The sequence below is a fragment of the Bos mutus genome, chromosome 5, assembly GCF_027580195.1.
Source record: "Bos mutus isolate GX-2022 chromosome 5, NWIPB_WYAK_1.1, whole genome shotgun sequence".
In the NCBI taxonomy this organism is placed as follows: Eukaryota; Metazoa; Chordata; class Mammalia; order Artiodactyla; family Bovidae; genus Bos; species Bos mutus.
The window spans coordinates 30,093,780-30,111,673 of record NC_091621.1 but is presented as its reverse complement, the minus strand read 5'-3'; the positions used below and the strand labels follow the sequence as shown (position 1 = coordinate 30,111,673).

The window sequence follows — 17,894 nt, the reverse complement described above, 5'->3', positions numbered from 1 at the left end:
ACTGTGTGGATCACAACAAACTGTGGAAAATTCTTCAAGGGATGGGCATACCAGACCACCTTACCTGCCTCCTGAGAGATCTGTATGCAGGTTAAGAAGCGACAGTTAGAACCAGACATTGAGCAACAGACTGGTTCCGAATTCAGAAAGGAGTACGTCAAGGCTGTATACTGTCACCCTATTTATTTCACTTATATGCATAAACTTATATAAGTTTAACTTATATAACTTTCATCATGTGAAATGTTGGGCTGGATGAAGCAGTAGCTGGAATCAAGATTGCTGGGAGAAATATCAATAATCTCAGATATGTAGATGATACTACCCTTATATCAGAAAGCGAAGAGAAACTGAAGAGCCGCTTGATGAAAGTGAAAGAGGAGAGTCAAAAAGTTGGCTTAAAACTCAACATTCAAAAACCTAAGATCATGGCATCTGTTCCATCACTTCATGGCAAATAGATGGGGAAACAATGGAAACAGTGACAGACTTTATTTTCTTGGGCTCCAAAGTCACTGCAGAAGGTGACTGCAGCCATGAAATTAAAAGATGATTGCTCTGTGGAAGAAAAGCTACGACCAACTTAGACAGGATATTAAAAAGCAGAAGCAGAGACTTGACTTTGGCAACAAAAGTCTATCTAGTCCAAGCTATGGTTTTTCCAGTAGTCATGTATGGATGTGAGAGTTGGACTGTAAAGAAAGCTGAGCGCTGAAGAATTAATGCTTTTGAACTGTGGTGTTGAAGAAGACACGAGAGTCCCTTGGACTGCAAGCAGATGAAACCAGTCAATCCTAAAGGAAACCAGTCCTGGATATTCATTGGAAGGACTGATGCTGAAATTGAAGCTCCAATACTTTGGCCACCTGATGTGAAGAACTGTCTCATTGGAAAAGACCCTGATACTGGGAAAGATTGAAGGCGAGAGAAGGGGATGACAGAGGAAGAGATGGTTGGATGACATTACCATCTTGATGGACATGAGTTTGAGCAAGCTCTGGGAGTTGGTGATGGACAGAGTAGCCTGGTGTGCTGTGGTCCATGGGTCAGAAAGAGTCAGACACAACTGAGCGACTGAACTGAACTGAACTGAGGCCCAAATTGCTTCCTTACATGCAACTCAGTCAACCTTACCATGAGAATTCCACACTATCTTCTTCTTTCTGAGTGAGAGTTTGTGTTAAAATCCACACGAAGGATTGGAGTGCTGAGGAATATGGGTACTGGCTGAGTTTCTCTTTGAGAGTGTTATACATTTGCTCATTTGATACATTTTGCTTTGGTCTGAGAACCATCTTGCCTCCTGGCAGGACAAAGGCTGGGAGGGCCCTGATTCTCTCTGATTCAGATTTTTACTTCTTGACCTCTGCACTGCTTTTGTTGGGTGTGTGGGTTCTCCTGGGTTATTTGGTACATGTCCTTATTCCCCTTTCTTTAAAATTAAAGACCAAGGATAGGCTTATTTTTTAATCTTCCCAGGGCCTAATATATTCTGTGTTGAAATAGAGAAGAGTCCTAGAAAGAATGAAAGTAAATTTTGTAACCAAAGTGGGTTAGGTTGGGACACTATATATCAATTTTCTCATCTTTAAACAAGAATACTAATACCTACCTTGTGGAGTTATGATAAAGATTTAAAATAATGTGTGACAAGTGCTTAAAACAAAGTAAGTGAAAGTGTTAGTCTCTCAATTGTGTCTGACTCTTTGTGACCCCAGGGACCATAGTCTGTCAATGGGAATTCCAGGCAAGAAAACTGCAAGGGGTTGCTGTGGGGAAAGAGCAAATTAGCCAAGATGGCTGTTCAGGCTCACTCACCTCAGGTTTTGTAAATACTGTGTAACAGCTGAGGTCATTTGTAGCACTGTTCATGTGCAACATGAGGTACTTGTTTGGTCACAGGCTCCTTTGTGCTGTAATATGTGCACACCGATATATGAGTTCCACCTAAAAAGCAGTGGGCATTACTGCTGCATCACAGCTGTGTCAATTGAGTCAGCCAGGAGAAGAGAGAGTATAGTGTGTCTACTGCTACAGCTGCTGCATCAGCCAGCAGTGAATACTGTTATGGCCTCTGTGCCAGCCAGGAGAGAGGTTTGTGTTGTGTTAGGTTATGCTGTGGCTGCTGCTTTGTCTGCTATGTCAGCCAGGAAAGGATAAATGTGTCTGCAGTTCCTACCTCTCCTCGAGTCTTCTCCCAGCCTTTTACTTCGTGCTTTGCCTGCCATGGGTTCAGCAAACAGTACAGACAGTGTGAATATCAAGACAATTGGCACTGTCGGTAGCATCAGCAATACAGTTGCCATTCCAGTATCCAGGGGATCTTCCCAAGCCAGGGATCGAACCCATGTCTCTTACATCTTTCACATTGGCAGGGAGATTACCGTCTGAGCCACCAGGGAAGAACAAAGTAGAGTACTCAATAAATAGTGACTGTAATTACTATTATTGTTCAGATAAATGTTTAATATTTCTGAAATGAATTAGTTACCTGGTTTATGATTGCCTTTATGATTTTGGTCCAAGATATAAAACATTGCCCAATGCATAAGCTTCTGCAACCTAGTTCTTTTTTGGATAGTTAGCAATAGCCATAATGAATCTTCATCATCAATTTTTCTATCATAGTTTTATTATCACAATTTATGTGATAAACTCATGACCTTTACTTTATGATGGATTGATAATTTTCTTGTTGTTTAGTCACTAAGTTGTGCTGGACTCTTTTGTGATCCTATGACTGTAGCCTACCAGGGTCTTCTGTCCACGGGATTTCCCAGACAGTATTCTACTGGAGTGGGTTGCCATTTTCTTCTCCAGAGGATTGAACCTGGGATTCAGTCTTCTCCCTGGGATTTCCGGCCCAGGCACTGAACCTGCATCTTTTGCATTTGCAGGCGGATTCTAGTTGTTTTATTATTCCTAATAAAAAGTTTTTCTTTGAACTTTAGTAAGTTAGTTCTCTGATAAGACAGCATGATTAATATTTTCATGGGGTTCTCAATATGCAAATAAATGACTCATTGGGAAAGACCCTGATGCTGGAAAAGATTGAAGGCAGAAGAAGAAGGGGATGACAGAGGATGAGATGGTTGGATGGCATCACTGGATGGATATGAGTTTGAGCAAGCTTCAGGAATTGGTGATGGACAGGGAAGTCTGGTGTGCTGCAGTCCATGGGGTTGCAAAGTTATGGACATGACTGAGCCACTTAACTGAACTGAAGTGAACTGACAATATTGTTCAGAACTAAAGATTAATATTCCCTCTTTAGAGTTCCATGGCAGTAGAAGGGGAAGAAGGAAAGCCAAATACAAAAAAAGAGATATGAGATTTGCATTTTTGATCATCTTTGAAAGCAGTGCAGATGACCTTCCTTCACATTGCGAAGAAAGAGTACTAGATATGGAGTTTTGTTTATTGGTTTCCATTTCCCCTAAGATGGAAAAAAAATTTTTTAAGCAAAAATAATACAGTAGCTTAAAAACATGCAAGAATCATAGGTCTCATTGTGACTCTCTAGATACTTTAAGAATTAAAAGAGAAGGAAACAAACAAAAAAAATGACTGAAGTGTGTAATATATTATAAGAAAGTTCTTCCCAGAACATAGCTAAGAAACTATTCTATGTAGAGGACTACTTGATTATGAACTGAATATGAACACGGTGCCCTCCAGTTGTAAGAATATGCATTGGTTGGCTTAGTTATGCACTAGGTTAAGAAGAATATTTGTGATAAACTAAAGATAGAAATAACTTCTTTTGAATGGAAAAGGATTTGGCTTTCAAGTGGGGAGAAAAGTGGAGGAAGTATACAGTTGTTATGTGAATTTTCAGAAGCTGCTTTTCTAATAAATTTGTATGAACTCAGGGCTCATTTTCTGAATTCCCTGAGTGTTGAAGAGGGATGATTTTATCTTTAAAACCTTTTCTGAAGGGCTTTATCCAGCATTTGAATATTTATTGTGTTTTCAAGGAAATATATTAAGTTCTATACTGCAATAACTAACCATGCAAAGCTTGATTTTAACCTCTCTTTTTTTTCTCAACAGTTTGGAAGGACTGAAGTAATTGATAATACTTTAAATCCTGATTTTGTAAGAAAATTTATTCTGGACTACTTTTTTGAAGAAAGAGAGAATCTTCGTTTTGATTTGTAAGTTCCAGGAAAACTTGTATTTGGGGAAAAAAAGATTTTTAAAGACTACATTCATAACATGATGCTGGGTGCTACAGTTGTACTAAATAGATATTAGCAGGAAATTAGATTAAATCTGCTTAGAGTGTGGCCTGAGCACTGTCCCCAGCACTGCTTTGCATATTATAGATTATTTGCTATTTATTAAAAATATATAAAGTAATTACTTTACCTTGTTGAAATGCTGGGTGGAATATATGGGCATTCTTTCAAATCCTCCTGTGGAATAGGTGTCTTACAAATTCTGCATATACTCCAGAAGGATCCTCATATATTTCCATGGCTGACTTTCTCAGATCTTTAGATTTCTCTCAGTTGTTTCTTTGTATGGTACATGGTGTGTGTGTGTATATTTGTGTGTGCATACTCAGTCATGTCTTGACTCTTTGCAACCCCATGGACTGTAGCCTGCTGGAGACTGTAGCCTCCAGACTGTAGACTGGAGCCTCCTCTCTCCATCAGATTTCCCAGTCAATAATACTGGAACAGGTTGGCATTTCCTCCTCCAGGGGATCTTCCCAACCTAGGGATTGAACCCACATCTCCTACATCTCCTGCATTGACAAGTGGATTCTTTACAACTGAGCCACCTGGGAAGCCCCATATTACATGGATCTTTACCTAATTATGGCTCCCTTTATTTGTTCATGGACTCATATTTCTAAGCTTAGGCTGCCAAAGCTAAAATTTTTAATATTCTTGTTATTTTGATACTGAATCAGGCATATTAAACTATTATCTTTAAATTCAACTCCCTGTCCACAGAGAATCTGGAGTCACTCTATAACTGAATTATTACACTTCTGTTCCCCAGACGTGAACTATAGTGATTGTTGAAGGAAATCTATTGAAAGGGAAAACTATAACATGTATTACAGTATGTGCTTTATATATAAAAATAACCAGAGACTTTTTGAATATCACAAGTATTTAAAAAGAAAAATGTCTTAAGTAGCTGAAAACAATACAGTATACATGCTGTAACAGCTTATAGATATTTTTGATAACAAAAGCTATCAGTGTCTTATTTGAAAATGCTATAATTTTCCTCCTAATGAAAAACAAAAGTTCTTTGCTTTTAGTAGTCTTTCTCATTTTCTTCTAAAATGTGTACAATAAAATAACCTGTAGTGTTTCTGTTTAAAAAAGGAGAATCTTAAACCACTCCCTTTCCTCATGATCTATAGGAGTTCTAAGTATTTATTATTTTATCAAACAAAATTTATTAGGCCTCATTTATTTCCTTGAAACACTTTTCCAAATAATAAAAATGAGGTTCTTGAGAAAAAACTTAAAAGTGGAATGTAATGATTCCCTGACCTTATTTATCATGGTGATTGCATACAGTGTTACTATTTAAAAATCATACAGAACACGGTTTCATTCTTCCATTGTTCAAGGCCTCCATAGGAATCGTTTTTAAGAAATTTCCTTCTTTCTCAGAATGGTACTCCCTTAATTTTTAACAGTTACATTCAGATCTAACTTTATTATGTTAGTCAGTATTTCATGATTCTTTATTCTCATTCTTTATTTTCCTTTCTCTCTTATTTTCTTTCTCAATTATCTGTATTGTTTTCCTGCATTTAAGAGAAATACATTCTTATTATAAACTTTAAATACAGGCATTTATAAAGTGAAAGTTCCCTGTAACCCCAGCACCAAAACATACACATATGCACAAACAACCAAAACTGTAAATGCATTTGCAGATCCCTTTTCTTTAAATATATCCCTGTATATGGAATCTCAATATTTTGAATATCTCAAATACTTTCTAGTTACTTGTATTATTTAGACATCTTTCTATGCCACTAAATATATAGATATTCTTTCATTAATTTAATGATTGCATAATTTTCATTATTCAAAGAAATGCGGTTTACTTATCCAGACATTTATTGATGAACATTTTGGCTGGTTCTATTTTCACTATTACATGTAATCCTGCAGTAAGTATTTTTTGCAGAAACATTTTGCTGTTTTCTTGCCTTTTCAGAATATATATTACTCAGTAATATTTTAAAATGAAATGATATGGCCAAGACTGCTTCTAACCTTTGAGACCATCTTAAAGATCATATGTGCTTTGTTGGTTCTTTAAACTCTTTGTCTAGATATTTGCTCTGATTTTCAGAACCATCATTCTGTTTTCTTTTGGTTACTGTCTGTCATCAGAACCCTGTCATCATCATGAGCAGCTGCTGCCAGGGGACTCTACTCACTCATTTTTTCCACAGTGTCTCCTTTTGCCCTCCTTTTATTGGTTTCTTAAGTTCATGTCATTTGACATTCATAATTGTGGCTATTATAGAATTGTATGAGTAGAATGAAAAGAAGGAAAATGTTGGTCTCAAAAGGATGATAGCAATCAAATGCAAGTCAGTAGACTAGAGAGCAAAATTTAAGAGCTGGGCAGGTCATTCTGGAAAGAAGTAGGTAAAGAATGATTTACCTGAACACAGATGGTGATCACATGCTCATCTCTACTGAACTTGAGATGAAGGAAGCTAATGTATTTTAAAGAGTTTCCAGTAAGAAAATAAATTTCACTGAATTCAGTGTTGGTTAGTCATTTAAATATTATGCCTGTTTTGCTAAATATCATTTCAAGAGTTACTTTCACAAATTAATGACTCAAATGAGAATATATTAGGTTTAGGAAGCACCAGATACTTGTACCATGTTTGACAGGCTTACTTAGGTATCCTTAGCATGGACAAAGAAGTCTTAAAGGTAGGAAGGAAGTTAGGGCATTGATAGAACTTAATATACATCTGTAGTATTTTGTCATAAATCAGTAATATTGTTTAACTTGACTGTACAAGATTCAGGGAATTAAAGAAAACAAAACTTCAACACACTCACTGATGGAAATATAGAAGAGAAGAATGATTGGATGGATTAATATGTTTGTTACTAATATCTTCCAGTTATTTTTAAGCTAAAATAATTATAGAAACTCAATGTAGTTTGAGGGTTAGTATGTAAGTTCTGTAAGTACCAGACAAAAAGATGTGGTGTGTGATAGTAATACTACTGCTATTGTTTACAGTTTGTAGTAGAATCATTAATATATGTACATAGATTTAACCAACCCAATAAATTTATGAGGCAGAGTTATCCCATTGTTATAAAAGAGAATACCAAGGCCTGGATAGGGGTTTAACTTGACATGCTCAAGGGTCTGAGCTTTCCAATATAGAGTCAAATTTTGCATAAAAATAGTTAATTTTTTTTAATCTTCTTTGTCAATTGGCAGAATCAATCATCTTTCTTATTTACTTTTGGTTGTCCTGGGTCTTTTTTGCTACGTGAGGGTTTTCGCTAGCTGTGGTGAGTGGGGACTACTCCTTGTTGTGGTGTGTGGTCTTCTTATTGCAGTGGCTTCTCTTCCTGTAGAGCTCTAGGCATGTGAACTTGGGAGTTGTGGGTATGCAGGCCCTAGAGCATAGGCTCAGTAATTTTTGTGCACAGGCACAGTTGCTCCATGGCATGTGGGATCTTCTCGGATCAGGAGTCAAATTCAATTTCTCTGCATTGGCAGGTGGATTCTTAACCATTGGACCACCAGTAAAGCCCATGCCTGAAATAGTTTATAATTTAATGGTACAAAACCTGAATTTCTAAAACTTTATGGAGAGTAAGTAATGCCTGAACTATGTAATTTTAATTTTCCTCTTGGTTATCTAAAACAAATGAAAGTATTATGGTTGAAGTGTTCTACTTTACTCTGAATATAACAACAGAATATATTTACTCTAACTATGCAAAAGTAGGAATATGTAGGAAAGTAGTATGTTTGATTAGAATGGAAAATATTGTATTATTTTATCATAGTGTAACAAGAATAAAGAAAGTACCAAAGCAGTGTACATGAATGATATATTTTAACTTCTTCAACTTTTTTCTTTTTTCCAAAAATAATATAGTATTTCTCATAGAAATTGTATAATGTTTGAAATGTGAGAGCATGTTGTAAAATGTAATTAAGCATCAGTAAATACGTATCTGTAAATAAGCAACTGATGTAAATAAGCATCAGTTAGAGGAGGACATAGCAACCCACTCCAGTATACTTGCCAGGATAATCCCATGTACAGAGAAACCTGGTGGGTTACAGTCCATGGAGTTACAAAGAGTTGGACACAACTGAATGACTGGGCATTTCAAGCGTCATATAAACTTTTGAAGGTAATTGGTTAATTTCAGAAGTTTGAGTCAAGTAATATTATCTTCCTCCTTGGAAGAAAAGTTATGACCAACCTAGATAACATATTGAAAAGCAGAGACATTACTTTGCCAACAAAGGCCGTCTAGTCAAGGCTATGGTTTTTCCAGTGGTCATGTATGGACTGTGAAGAAAGCTGAGCGCTGAAGAATTGATGCTTTTGAACTGTGGTGTTGGAGAAGACTCTTGAGAGTCCCTTGGACTGCAAGGAGATCCAACCAGTCCATTCTGAAGGAGATCAGTCCTGGGATTTCTTTGGAGGAATGATGCTGAGGCTGAAACTCCAGTACTTTGGCCACCTCATGTGAAGAGTTGACTCATTGGAAAAGACCCTGATGCTGGGAGGGATTGGGGGCAGGAGGAGAAGGGGACGACAGAGGATGAGGTGGCTGGATGGCATCACTGACTCGATGGACGTGAGTCTGAGTGAACTCCGGGAGTTGGTAATGGACAGGGAGGCCTGGCGTGCTGCAATTCATGGGGTCACAAAGAATCGGACACAACTGAGCGATTGAACTGAACTGAATATTATTTGAATTTTATATGATCTCTAAAACATTCAGAAAATTAAGACCTGATAAAGGGATGCCTAGATAAGATTATCAAGAAAAGTAACAAATATATTTTCTTAGTTTATGCACTATTTTTGGTATCACTTTAACTTGGAAGGAAAGTTATGACCAACTTAAACAGCATATTAAAAAGCAGAGACATTACTTTGTCAACGAAAGTCCATCTAGTCAAGGCTATGGTTTTTCCAGTAGTCGTGTATGGATGTGAGAGTTGGACTATAAAGAAAGCTGAATGCAGAAGAATTGATGCTTTTGAACTATGGTGTTGGAGAAGACCCTTGACAGTCCCTTGGACTGCAAGGAGATCCAACCAGTTCATCCTAAAGGAGATCAGTCCTGGGTGTTCATTGGAAGGACTGATGTTGAAGCTGAAATTCCAATACTTTGGCCACCTGATGCTAAGAGCTGACTCATTTGAAAAGACCCTGATGCTGGGAAAGATTGAACGCAGGAGGAGAAGGGGATGACAGAGGATGAGATAGTTGGATGACATCACCGACTCCACGGACGTAGGTTTGGGTGTACTCCAGGAGTTGGTGATGGACAGGGAGGCCTGGCGTGCTGTGGTTCATGGAGTTGCAAAGAGTCGGACATGACTGAGTGACCAAACTGAACTGAACTAACAATTTCTTCTAATTATCCATTTATATAAGTATACAACCTGTGAGAGCAGGCTTTCTTTCTTTTTCTAACACTGATTTTTCTACCATATCTATCTAAATAAATGTGAAAAGTAGTGTAATCTTTCTCTAGTTATGAGTACCTATTTATCCATTGTTCCTAACTGATTAGTTTTTACATTTTGTCTTAGCAATGTGTTGCTTCTAGGAAAAAATATTCATTGCTGAAAATGTGGAAAATTAAAAAAGGATAAAGTAGTTAATGAAGTTACCTGTAATCCCAACCTGGGGCTTCCCTGGTGGCTCAGTGGTAAAGAATCCACCGGCCAATGCAGGAGACAGGGGGTCGATCCTTGGGTTGGGAAGATGCCCTGGAGATGGAAACGGCAACCTACTCCCAGTATTCATGGACAGAGAACCCTGGTAGGCTACAATCCATGGTGTCACAAAAAGTCAGACATAACTTAGGAACTAAACAGCAACAGCAACAACAATCTCAACCTACCTCACTCAGAGCACTAATGGAAACACCCTGACATACTTACAGTAGCATGGCCTTTTGAAGGAGCAACAGTGTTGAATAATACAATAGTCTAAATTGGACAACATAGATGTAATTGGTTTTCAGAATTGTTTTTTATTTATTAACCTTTATGTTAATTTTACAAATTTCTATTATTTTTTTACTGAAAAGAAGCTTTTCAGTTGCACATTATGGAAGGTTTGAAAATGGCTTTCAGAAGATTTTTTTAGTTAACTTTTAATGCTGATGGAAAATTGCTATCAGAGAGAGAGAGAGAAAATGAATGAATATATATTTCTGGCAGCACTGGCCCAAATTCCAGTAAGTTCTGATTAATCCAAAATTATTATTATGGTGATTTGGTTGAGATATTTTAAGGTTAGTTTGTCAGCTATGAGTTGTAAAATTCTCCTGCCTGTTTAATTTGATGTAGCATTCAAGAGACATGGTTTCTGTTATTATGCTGTTTTATCACAGTGCTATGCTTTATCACAGATAAAGTCATAACTTTAGCATTCATTTATTTTGTTATAATTGTTACATGTGTAATAGTATTGATACATTATAATTCTCCTTGTTGTCATAATTGAAAACTTTATTATTGGTAGAACAGTTGTCATTGAGAAAGAAATGTGGATAGCTGTTTCAGTATGTAGTATTTTCTGAAGAATACAAGAAATCATATATAACTACTTATGCTCTAATTTTTCCATTTGGGTACACCAACAAGGGAGTTACAGGTCTAAATCTGACTTAGGTGAAAAGTGAAAGTGAAAGTGAAGTCATGAAGTCGTGTCCAACTCTTTGCGACCCCATGGACTGTAGCCCACCAGGCTCCTCTGTCCATGGGATTTTCCAGGCAAGAATACTGGAGTGGGTTGCCATTTCCTTCTCCAAGAGATCTTTCCAACCCAGGGATTGAACCGGATCTCCCACATTGTAGGCAAATTCTTTACCATCTGAGCCACAGTAGATGATTTCCCTCCTTTGTAAATGAATGGTGATAATTATGGAATTATCAAAATTCAGTTGAAGCTCAAACTCCAATACTTTGGCCACCTGATGCAAAGAGCTGACTCATTTGAAAAGACCCTGATGCTGGGAAAGATTGAGGGAAAGAGGAGAAGGGGACAACAGAGGATGAGATGGTTGGATGACATTACCTACTTGATGGACATGGGTTTGGGTGGACTCCGGGAGTTGGTGATGGACAGGGAGGCCTGGAGTGCTGCAGTTCATGGGGTCGCAAAGAGTCGGACACGACTGAGCGCCTGAACTGAACTGATAATTATGGAATGCATATTGTTATTGCAATCTATTTTTGAAGATTCTCAACACTTTGAGGGAAAATATGTTCCTTTATTTCTTCCAATAATTGTCCCAACACCGCCAATTTCGGTTTCTCCAATTGGTTAAGTGTCGTCTTAACAATGCCAAGGTCTAACTGCATGACTTTTTAGTCACTTTGTATATTAGAACTATCTCATTTGTTAATAGTTATATAGTATTCATTTTAAAACTTTAATCTCACACTTAATCCAAAATTCTTTGCTTTCTCTCCCTTCAGTTGGAGATACTGTAATAGCTACTTACAAGAGAGAAGGGGGTTGGGATAGCAGAAAGGTAGGGGAGTTGGGAAGCAGATAAGTGTGTCTTTCTCCTGTGTTCTGAAAAACCTAGGCCTTAGAGTATACTGGCCTCAGGGGATACATATCAAACACTCTGTCCTCCTCACTGTGGAGGAGGAACTAAAAAGTTGTGCATCAGTGCTAAATCAAATCTCAGAGGTATAGTTTTGGATGAAGTAGAAAAAAAAAAAAATAGCTTTATTGCTTTGCCTGGCAAAGGAGGACACAGCAGACTCCTGCTCTTGAAAACTTGTGTCCTATCCTGGGAAGATGTGATGAGGAATTTTATAGCAATGGTTCAAGGGTGGTGTTGTTGATAAGACTAGGGTGTGTGAAGGGCCTGTACTCTTCTAATCTGGTCTCAGGTCATCTCTTGATTTGCTTCTGTAGTTCCTTTAGTCTGGCCTTGGGTGGTATTCTCTGGGAAAAACATCTTCCATTTGTTGAAAATTTTACTTCTATAAAGAGCTTAATGATATTGTTAAGTGGAATCAGCACCCTGCTCCAAGGCTTCACTATTGTTTCTTGGCTGCTCCTCCTCTGTCTTTGCATCCCTTCACTTCCATGATTAGCAACTGTGAAATCTGCAATTTTGGAACTCAGGAAAGGTCATGGAGGTGAGAGTCTGTTCCTTACCAACAAGAAATAGGAGACATGGAAGGCTTCCACACCCAGGAGCCTGACAGGTCCTGCTTGATTTCAGAAAGACGTCATTCTTTGTACGTCAGCTTTCAGAAGGCACTTCCCAGCATTGTCAGCTAACATTCTCTTCCACTGGCAGCCAAGGATGGACCTATTGTTGTTGTTCAATTGCTAAGTCGTGTCCAACTCTTTGCAACTCCATGACAGAGGGCTAGATGCTATCCTCCCCTTCACACAATCATCCTAGATTTTGGAGCTCCCCTTCACCTTGCTTTGGGGAATGGAAAGAACCTCCTCCTGCCCCTTCAGAGATAGTGAATAGCCTGTCACTTCATGAGTAAGCTTTGTAGAGAAGGGTTTGACCCTAATGAGAGTGACTTACTGGCAGCTCTGAGCTAAGCATGAGAAGGAACTTAGTATCTCTTGTTTTCAGCTTTGGGCCTTAGTTGGAATTTCAGAAATACAAGAAAAATTCCAGTCAACATCTGTTACCCTATATTAGAAAACATAATCATTAGAAGTCACCCAAATCAGTTACTGCCAGTTCAGTATTTTACTAAGATTTCAACAGCAGAATGAAGTGGTTTACAAAATTCCTGTTAGTAAATTTAGGCACAAGTGTACAATCCTGGGGATAAACTACTGAACTTTTGCTTTGCAATATATCTTTTCTTATTTAGCGGGATTATGGTATTCATAAACATAGATACACACCCACACTCACACTCCCCAGCCCCATGCACACAGATATATTTTTACCATTTAGGATGTAGTGTTTATGTTCTGACTTATGAGAGTTAAAGCCAGTGATATTTTTAGAAAGTTAGAAGGAAAATTCCCATAAAAGAAAAATCATGGTAATTTTGAAAGCATTGTAATACAACATATTACAATGGGAATTACCTATTTTTGAGATAATAGCATTATAAAGCTTTGTTAAAGACAATTAAGGAGGATTGTATTTGAAAATACTTAAATTCTTTGTGATGAAAACACAAACACTTCATTTTTGCTTATTGAATTGAACTAAATATACCATGTTCATTTCTGTTCAGTTCAGTCGCTCAGATTTCCCCTCCTTCAGATTTCCTTTTCCCTTTAGGTTCACCACAGAGCACTGAATAGAGCTCCCTGTGCTATGCAGTATGTTCTCATTCAGTCCAGTCGCTCAGGTGTGTCCGACTCTTTAAGACCCCATGGACTGCAGCACGACAGGCCTCCCTGCCCATCACCAACCCTCGAGTTTATTCAAACTCATGTCCATTGAGTAGGTGAGGCCATCCAACCATCTCTTCTCCTCCTGCCCTCAATCTTTCCCAGCATCAGGGTCTTTTCCAATGAGTCAGTTCTTCGCATCAGGTGGCCAGCGTATTGGAGTTTCATCTTTAACATCCGTCCTTCCAATGAATATTAAGTACTGATTTCCTTTAGGATGGATTGGTTGGATTTCCTTGCAGTCCAAGGGACTCTCAAGAGTCTTCTCCAACACCACAGTTCAAAAGCATTAATTCTTCAGTGCTCACATCCATACATGACCACTGGAAAAACCATAGCCTTGACTAGACAGTTTTTGTTGGCAAAGTAATGTCTCTGCTTTTTAATATGCTGTCTAGGTTGGTCATAAGTTTTCTTCCAAGAAGTAAGCATCTTTTATTTCATGGCTGCAGTCACCATGTGCAGTGATTTTGAAGCCCCCCAAAATGAAGTCTCTCACTGTTTCCACTGTTTCCCCATCTGTTTGCCATGAAGTGATGGGACCAGACGCTGTGATCTTAGTTTTCTGAATGTTGAGCTTTAAGCCAACTTTTTCACTCTCCTCTTTCACTTTCATCAAGAGGCTTTTTAGTTCCTCTTCACTTTCTGCCATAAGGATGTTGTCATCTGCATGTTTGAGGTTATTGATATTTCTCCTGGCAATCTTGATTCCAGCTTGTGCTTCTTCCAGCCCAGCGTTTCTCATGATGTACTCTGCATATAAGTTAAATTAGCAGGGTGACAGTATACAACCTTGCTGTACTCCTTTTCCTATTAGGAACCAGTCTGTTGTTCCATATCCAGTTTTAACTGTTGCTTCTTGACCTGCATGCAGATTTCTCAAGAGGCAGGTCAGGTGGTCTGGTATTCCCATCTCTTGCAGAATTTTCCACAGTTTGTGGTGATCCACACAGTCAAAGGGTTGGGCATAGTCAATAAAACAGAAATAGATGTTTTTATGGAACTCTCTTGCTTTTTCAATGATCCAGTGGAATTTGGCAATTTGATCTCTGGTCCCTCTGCCTTTTCTAAAACCAGCTTCAACATCTGAGAGTTTATAGTTCACGTATTTTTGAAGCTGTCTTAGAGAATATACTATGCTATTTCTCTCCAATCCACACTAAACCCTTTATAGAAAACATTTTCCAGGGATGATACTTGAGAAGGGTCCAGGAGAGTTATACTTTACATATGATATTGCTACAGTTGCTAATTTTAATCTTACCCTCAAAAATTGTCTTGAATAAGAATTTTTTTTTTACTAATATTGTAGGTCTTTAGTAGATGTTGGCAATTTGCTGATTCAGAACTCTAGTTTACAACTGTTGAGAGTGATCAAACTGCCCTGATATGAAGGAAAGTAATGTGTAACTCTATTTGTAATTCTTCTGAGACTGTCATTTGCATCACACAAATTTAAAGCCAGTTTGTGGCAAACATTCTTTACTAGGGAGTAAGCGTACCTGTGCCAAGAATCAGTATACACAGTGAACTCTGTTTCTATGCTTTTTTTTTGACTGAGATGCTTTTCTTCCTCTGGGAAAACATTCTTGTTATGTGAGATGGAAGATTTTAATGAGCCATTAAAAAAAAAAAAAGTTATTTTTTTGTAGGTAGCTATGCACAGTAATGTGAAAAGAATATGATTTGGGAGAAAGATTGGAGCCAGTACAAATATTTTCCTATTCAAGAATTCAGCAAATTGAGGTTGATTTAAATGTTAGCAACCTTTCTGCTTTAAAAAAAAAAAAATTAAAACGAGGGACTAAGTGATAGTGAGTGATATTTTCCCAGGATATCTTCAAAAAATAATTTGCTTCCAGTACCAACTAATCAAAAATAGGAAAATAGTAGTCTTATATAAACACATTTTTCTTTCTATAAAATACATGTTTTCCCTAAATCATATGATTGGAGAAAATTAATTTCTCATTACTTTTGCCAATTTCAAAACTAATAAGAGTATTTAGGATATTAAATAAGAATTATTATATATACAAATGACAGCCTGTTATCAGCACTTTTTTAAAAGAGAAATTTCAGTTTTTAGGGAGGATTATGAATCTATTGATTCACAGAAAAGGGAAATTTTAAAATTTTCTTATCAAGAAGAAGAGTTGATGACTGTGAAAGTATTAAAATTAAGACTTCTACTTAAGTGGTAGAAATAAAAGGACCCAGGGTTTATGAATTCTGCCTTTAGTATGTAGGCCAGAGTTTATGAGATATTTCTAAATTTGCTAAATTTTTCTCTGTATCATATACTTTTGATTCATTTTTTTATATCATTTGTATTTTGGGGAAACACTAATGTTTTTCTCTAGCTTCACTTGTGGAAATAATTTAAAGTGTATATTTTAATTTTTTAGGTATGATGTTGATTCGAAGAGTCCCAACCTGTCCAAACATGTAAGTTTATACCTTTATGTTTTTTAAGATGATTAAAAATTAAATTCGTGTATCATGATTTCACTGGTATTTATGTTAATTGAGTCATATTAAAGTTGCATACAGAGAAGGCAATGGCAACCCACTCCAGTACTCTTGTCTGGAAAATCCCATGGACGGAAGGGCCTGGTAGGCTGCAGTCCATAGGGTCGCTAGGAGTCGGACATGACTGAGCGACTTCACTTTCACTTTTCACTTTCATGTATTGGAGAAGGAAATGGCAACCCACTCCAGTGTCCTTGCCTGGAGAATCCCAGGGATGGGGGAGCCTGGCGGGCTGCTGTCTATGGGGTCACACAGAGTCGGACACGACTGAAGTGACTTAGCAGCAGCAGCAGCAAAGTTGTATGTCCACAACTTACCTAATAATTACATTGAAAATAAATAACATTTTATTTACATTTAATTTTTTTAATTAGACCATAGTTACTTTGCAATATTGTGATGGTTTTTGCCATACATCAACATGAATCAGCATTAAGTATACATATATTCCCTCCTAATTCAACACCCCCTCCCACTTCTTTCCCCATTCTGCCCCTAAGGTCACAGAGGCTTTTGGTTCCCTGTCCCATGCAACAAACTCTCATTGGCTATCTGTTTTACATATGGTAACATATATTTCAATGCTATTCTCATATACCATGCCACCCTCTCCTTCCCTCACTGTGTCCAAAACGTCTGTGTCTCCTTTGTGCTCTGCAAGTAAGATTTTCAGTACTGTCTTTCTAGATTCCTCATACATGTGTTAATATATGATATTTGTCTTTCTTTTTCTAACTTATTTTTCTCTGTATAATAGCCTCTAGATTCATTCACCTCATTAGAACTGACTTAAATGCATTCCTTTTTATAGCTGAGTAATATTCCATTGTGTACATGCCATAACTTCCTTATCCATTCATCTATTGCACATCTAGCTTGCTTCCAAGTCCTAGTTATTGTAAATAGTGCTGCAATGAACATTGGGGTGCATGTGCCTTTTTCACTTATGGTTTCCTCCAGAAATATGCTGAGCAGTGAGATTGCTAGGTCATATGGTAGTTTTATTCCTAGTTTTTTAATGAAATGTCTATTCTCTTCTACATAGTGGCCATATCAGTTTTTATTCCCACCAATAGTATAAGAGAGTTCCCTTTTCTCTACAACCTCTCCAGCATTTATTATTTGTAGACTTTTTGATGATGGCCATTCTGACCTGTGTGAGATGTTTCCTCATTATAGTTTTGATTTGTATTTCTCTAATAATAAGCAATATTTAGCATCTTTTCATGTGTTTATTAGCCATCTGCATGTCTCCTTTGGAGAAATGTCTGTTTATGTCTTCTGTCCACTTTTTGATTGGATTGTTTGTTTTTCTGATATTGAGCTGCTGAACTGCTTTTTGTATTTTCTCCCACTCAAGGCTGTCTTTTCACTTTATGTATAGTTTAATTTGTTGTGCAAAAGCTCTTAGATTTAATTAGGTCCCATTTGTTTATGTTTGTATTTCCATTACTCTAGGAGGTGGATTATAAAAGATCTTGTTGTGATTTATATCAGAGAGTGTTCTGCCTATGTTTTCCTCTAAGGGTTTTATAGTTTCTCATCTTCTCTTTGGGTCTTTAATGCATTTTGACTATATTTTTGTGTATAGTGTTAGGAAGTGTTCTAATTTCATTCCTTTACAAGTAGCTGACCAGTTTTCCCAGCACTGCTTGTGGACAAGAGTATCTTTCCTCCATTATACACTTTTTGCCTCCTTTTTTAAAGATAAAGTGTGCATAAGTGCATGGGT

General features: G+C 37.4%; 1 protein-coding gene across 1 annotated transcript in view; it reads left to right on the top strand.

Moving 5' to 3' along the window:
* Positions 1-17,894, top strand: part of CPNE8 (copine 8) — a 265,088-nt gene that overhangs the window by 72,199 nt on the left and 174,995 nt on the right. Inside the window, exons 5-6 of the mRNA XM_005887727.3 lie at positions 4,054-4,157; positions 16,039-16,078. Coding sequence (XP_005887789.1) covers positions 4,054-4,157; positions 16,039-16,078 — 144 coding nt within the window. The remainder of the gene's footprint in view (positions 1-4,053; positions 4,158-16,038; positions 16,079-17,894) is intronic.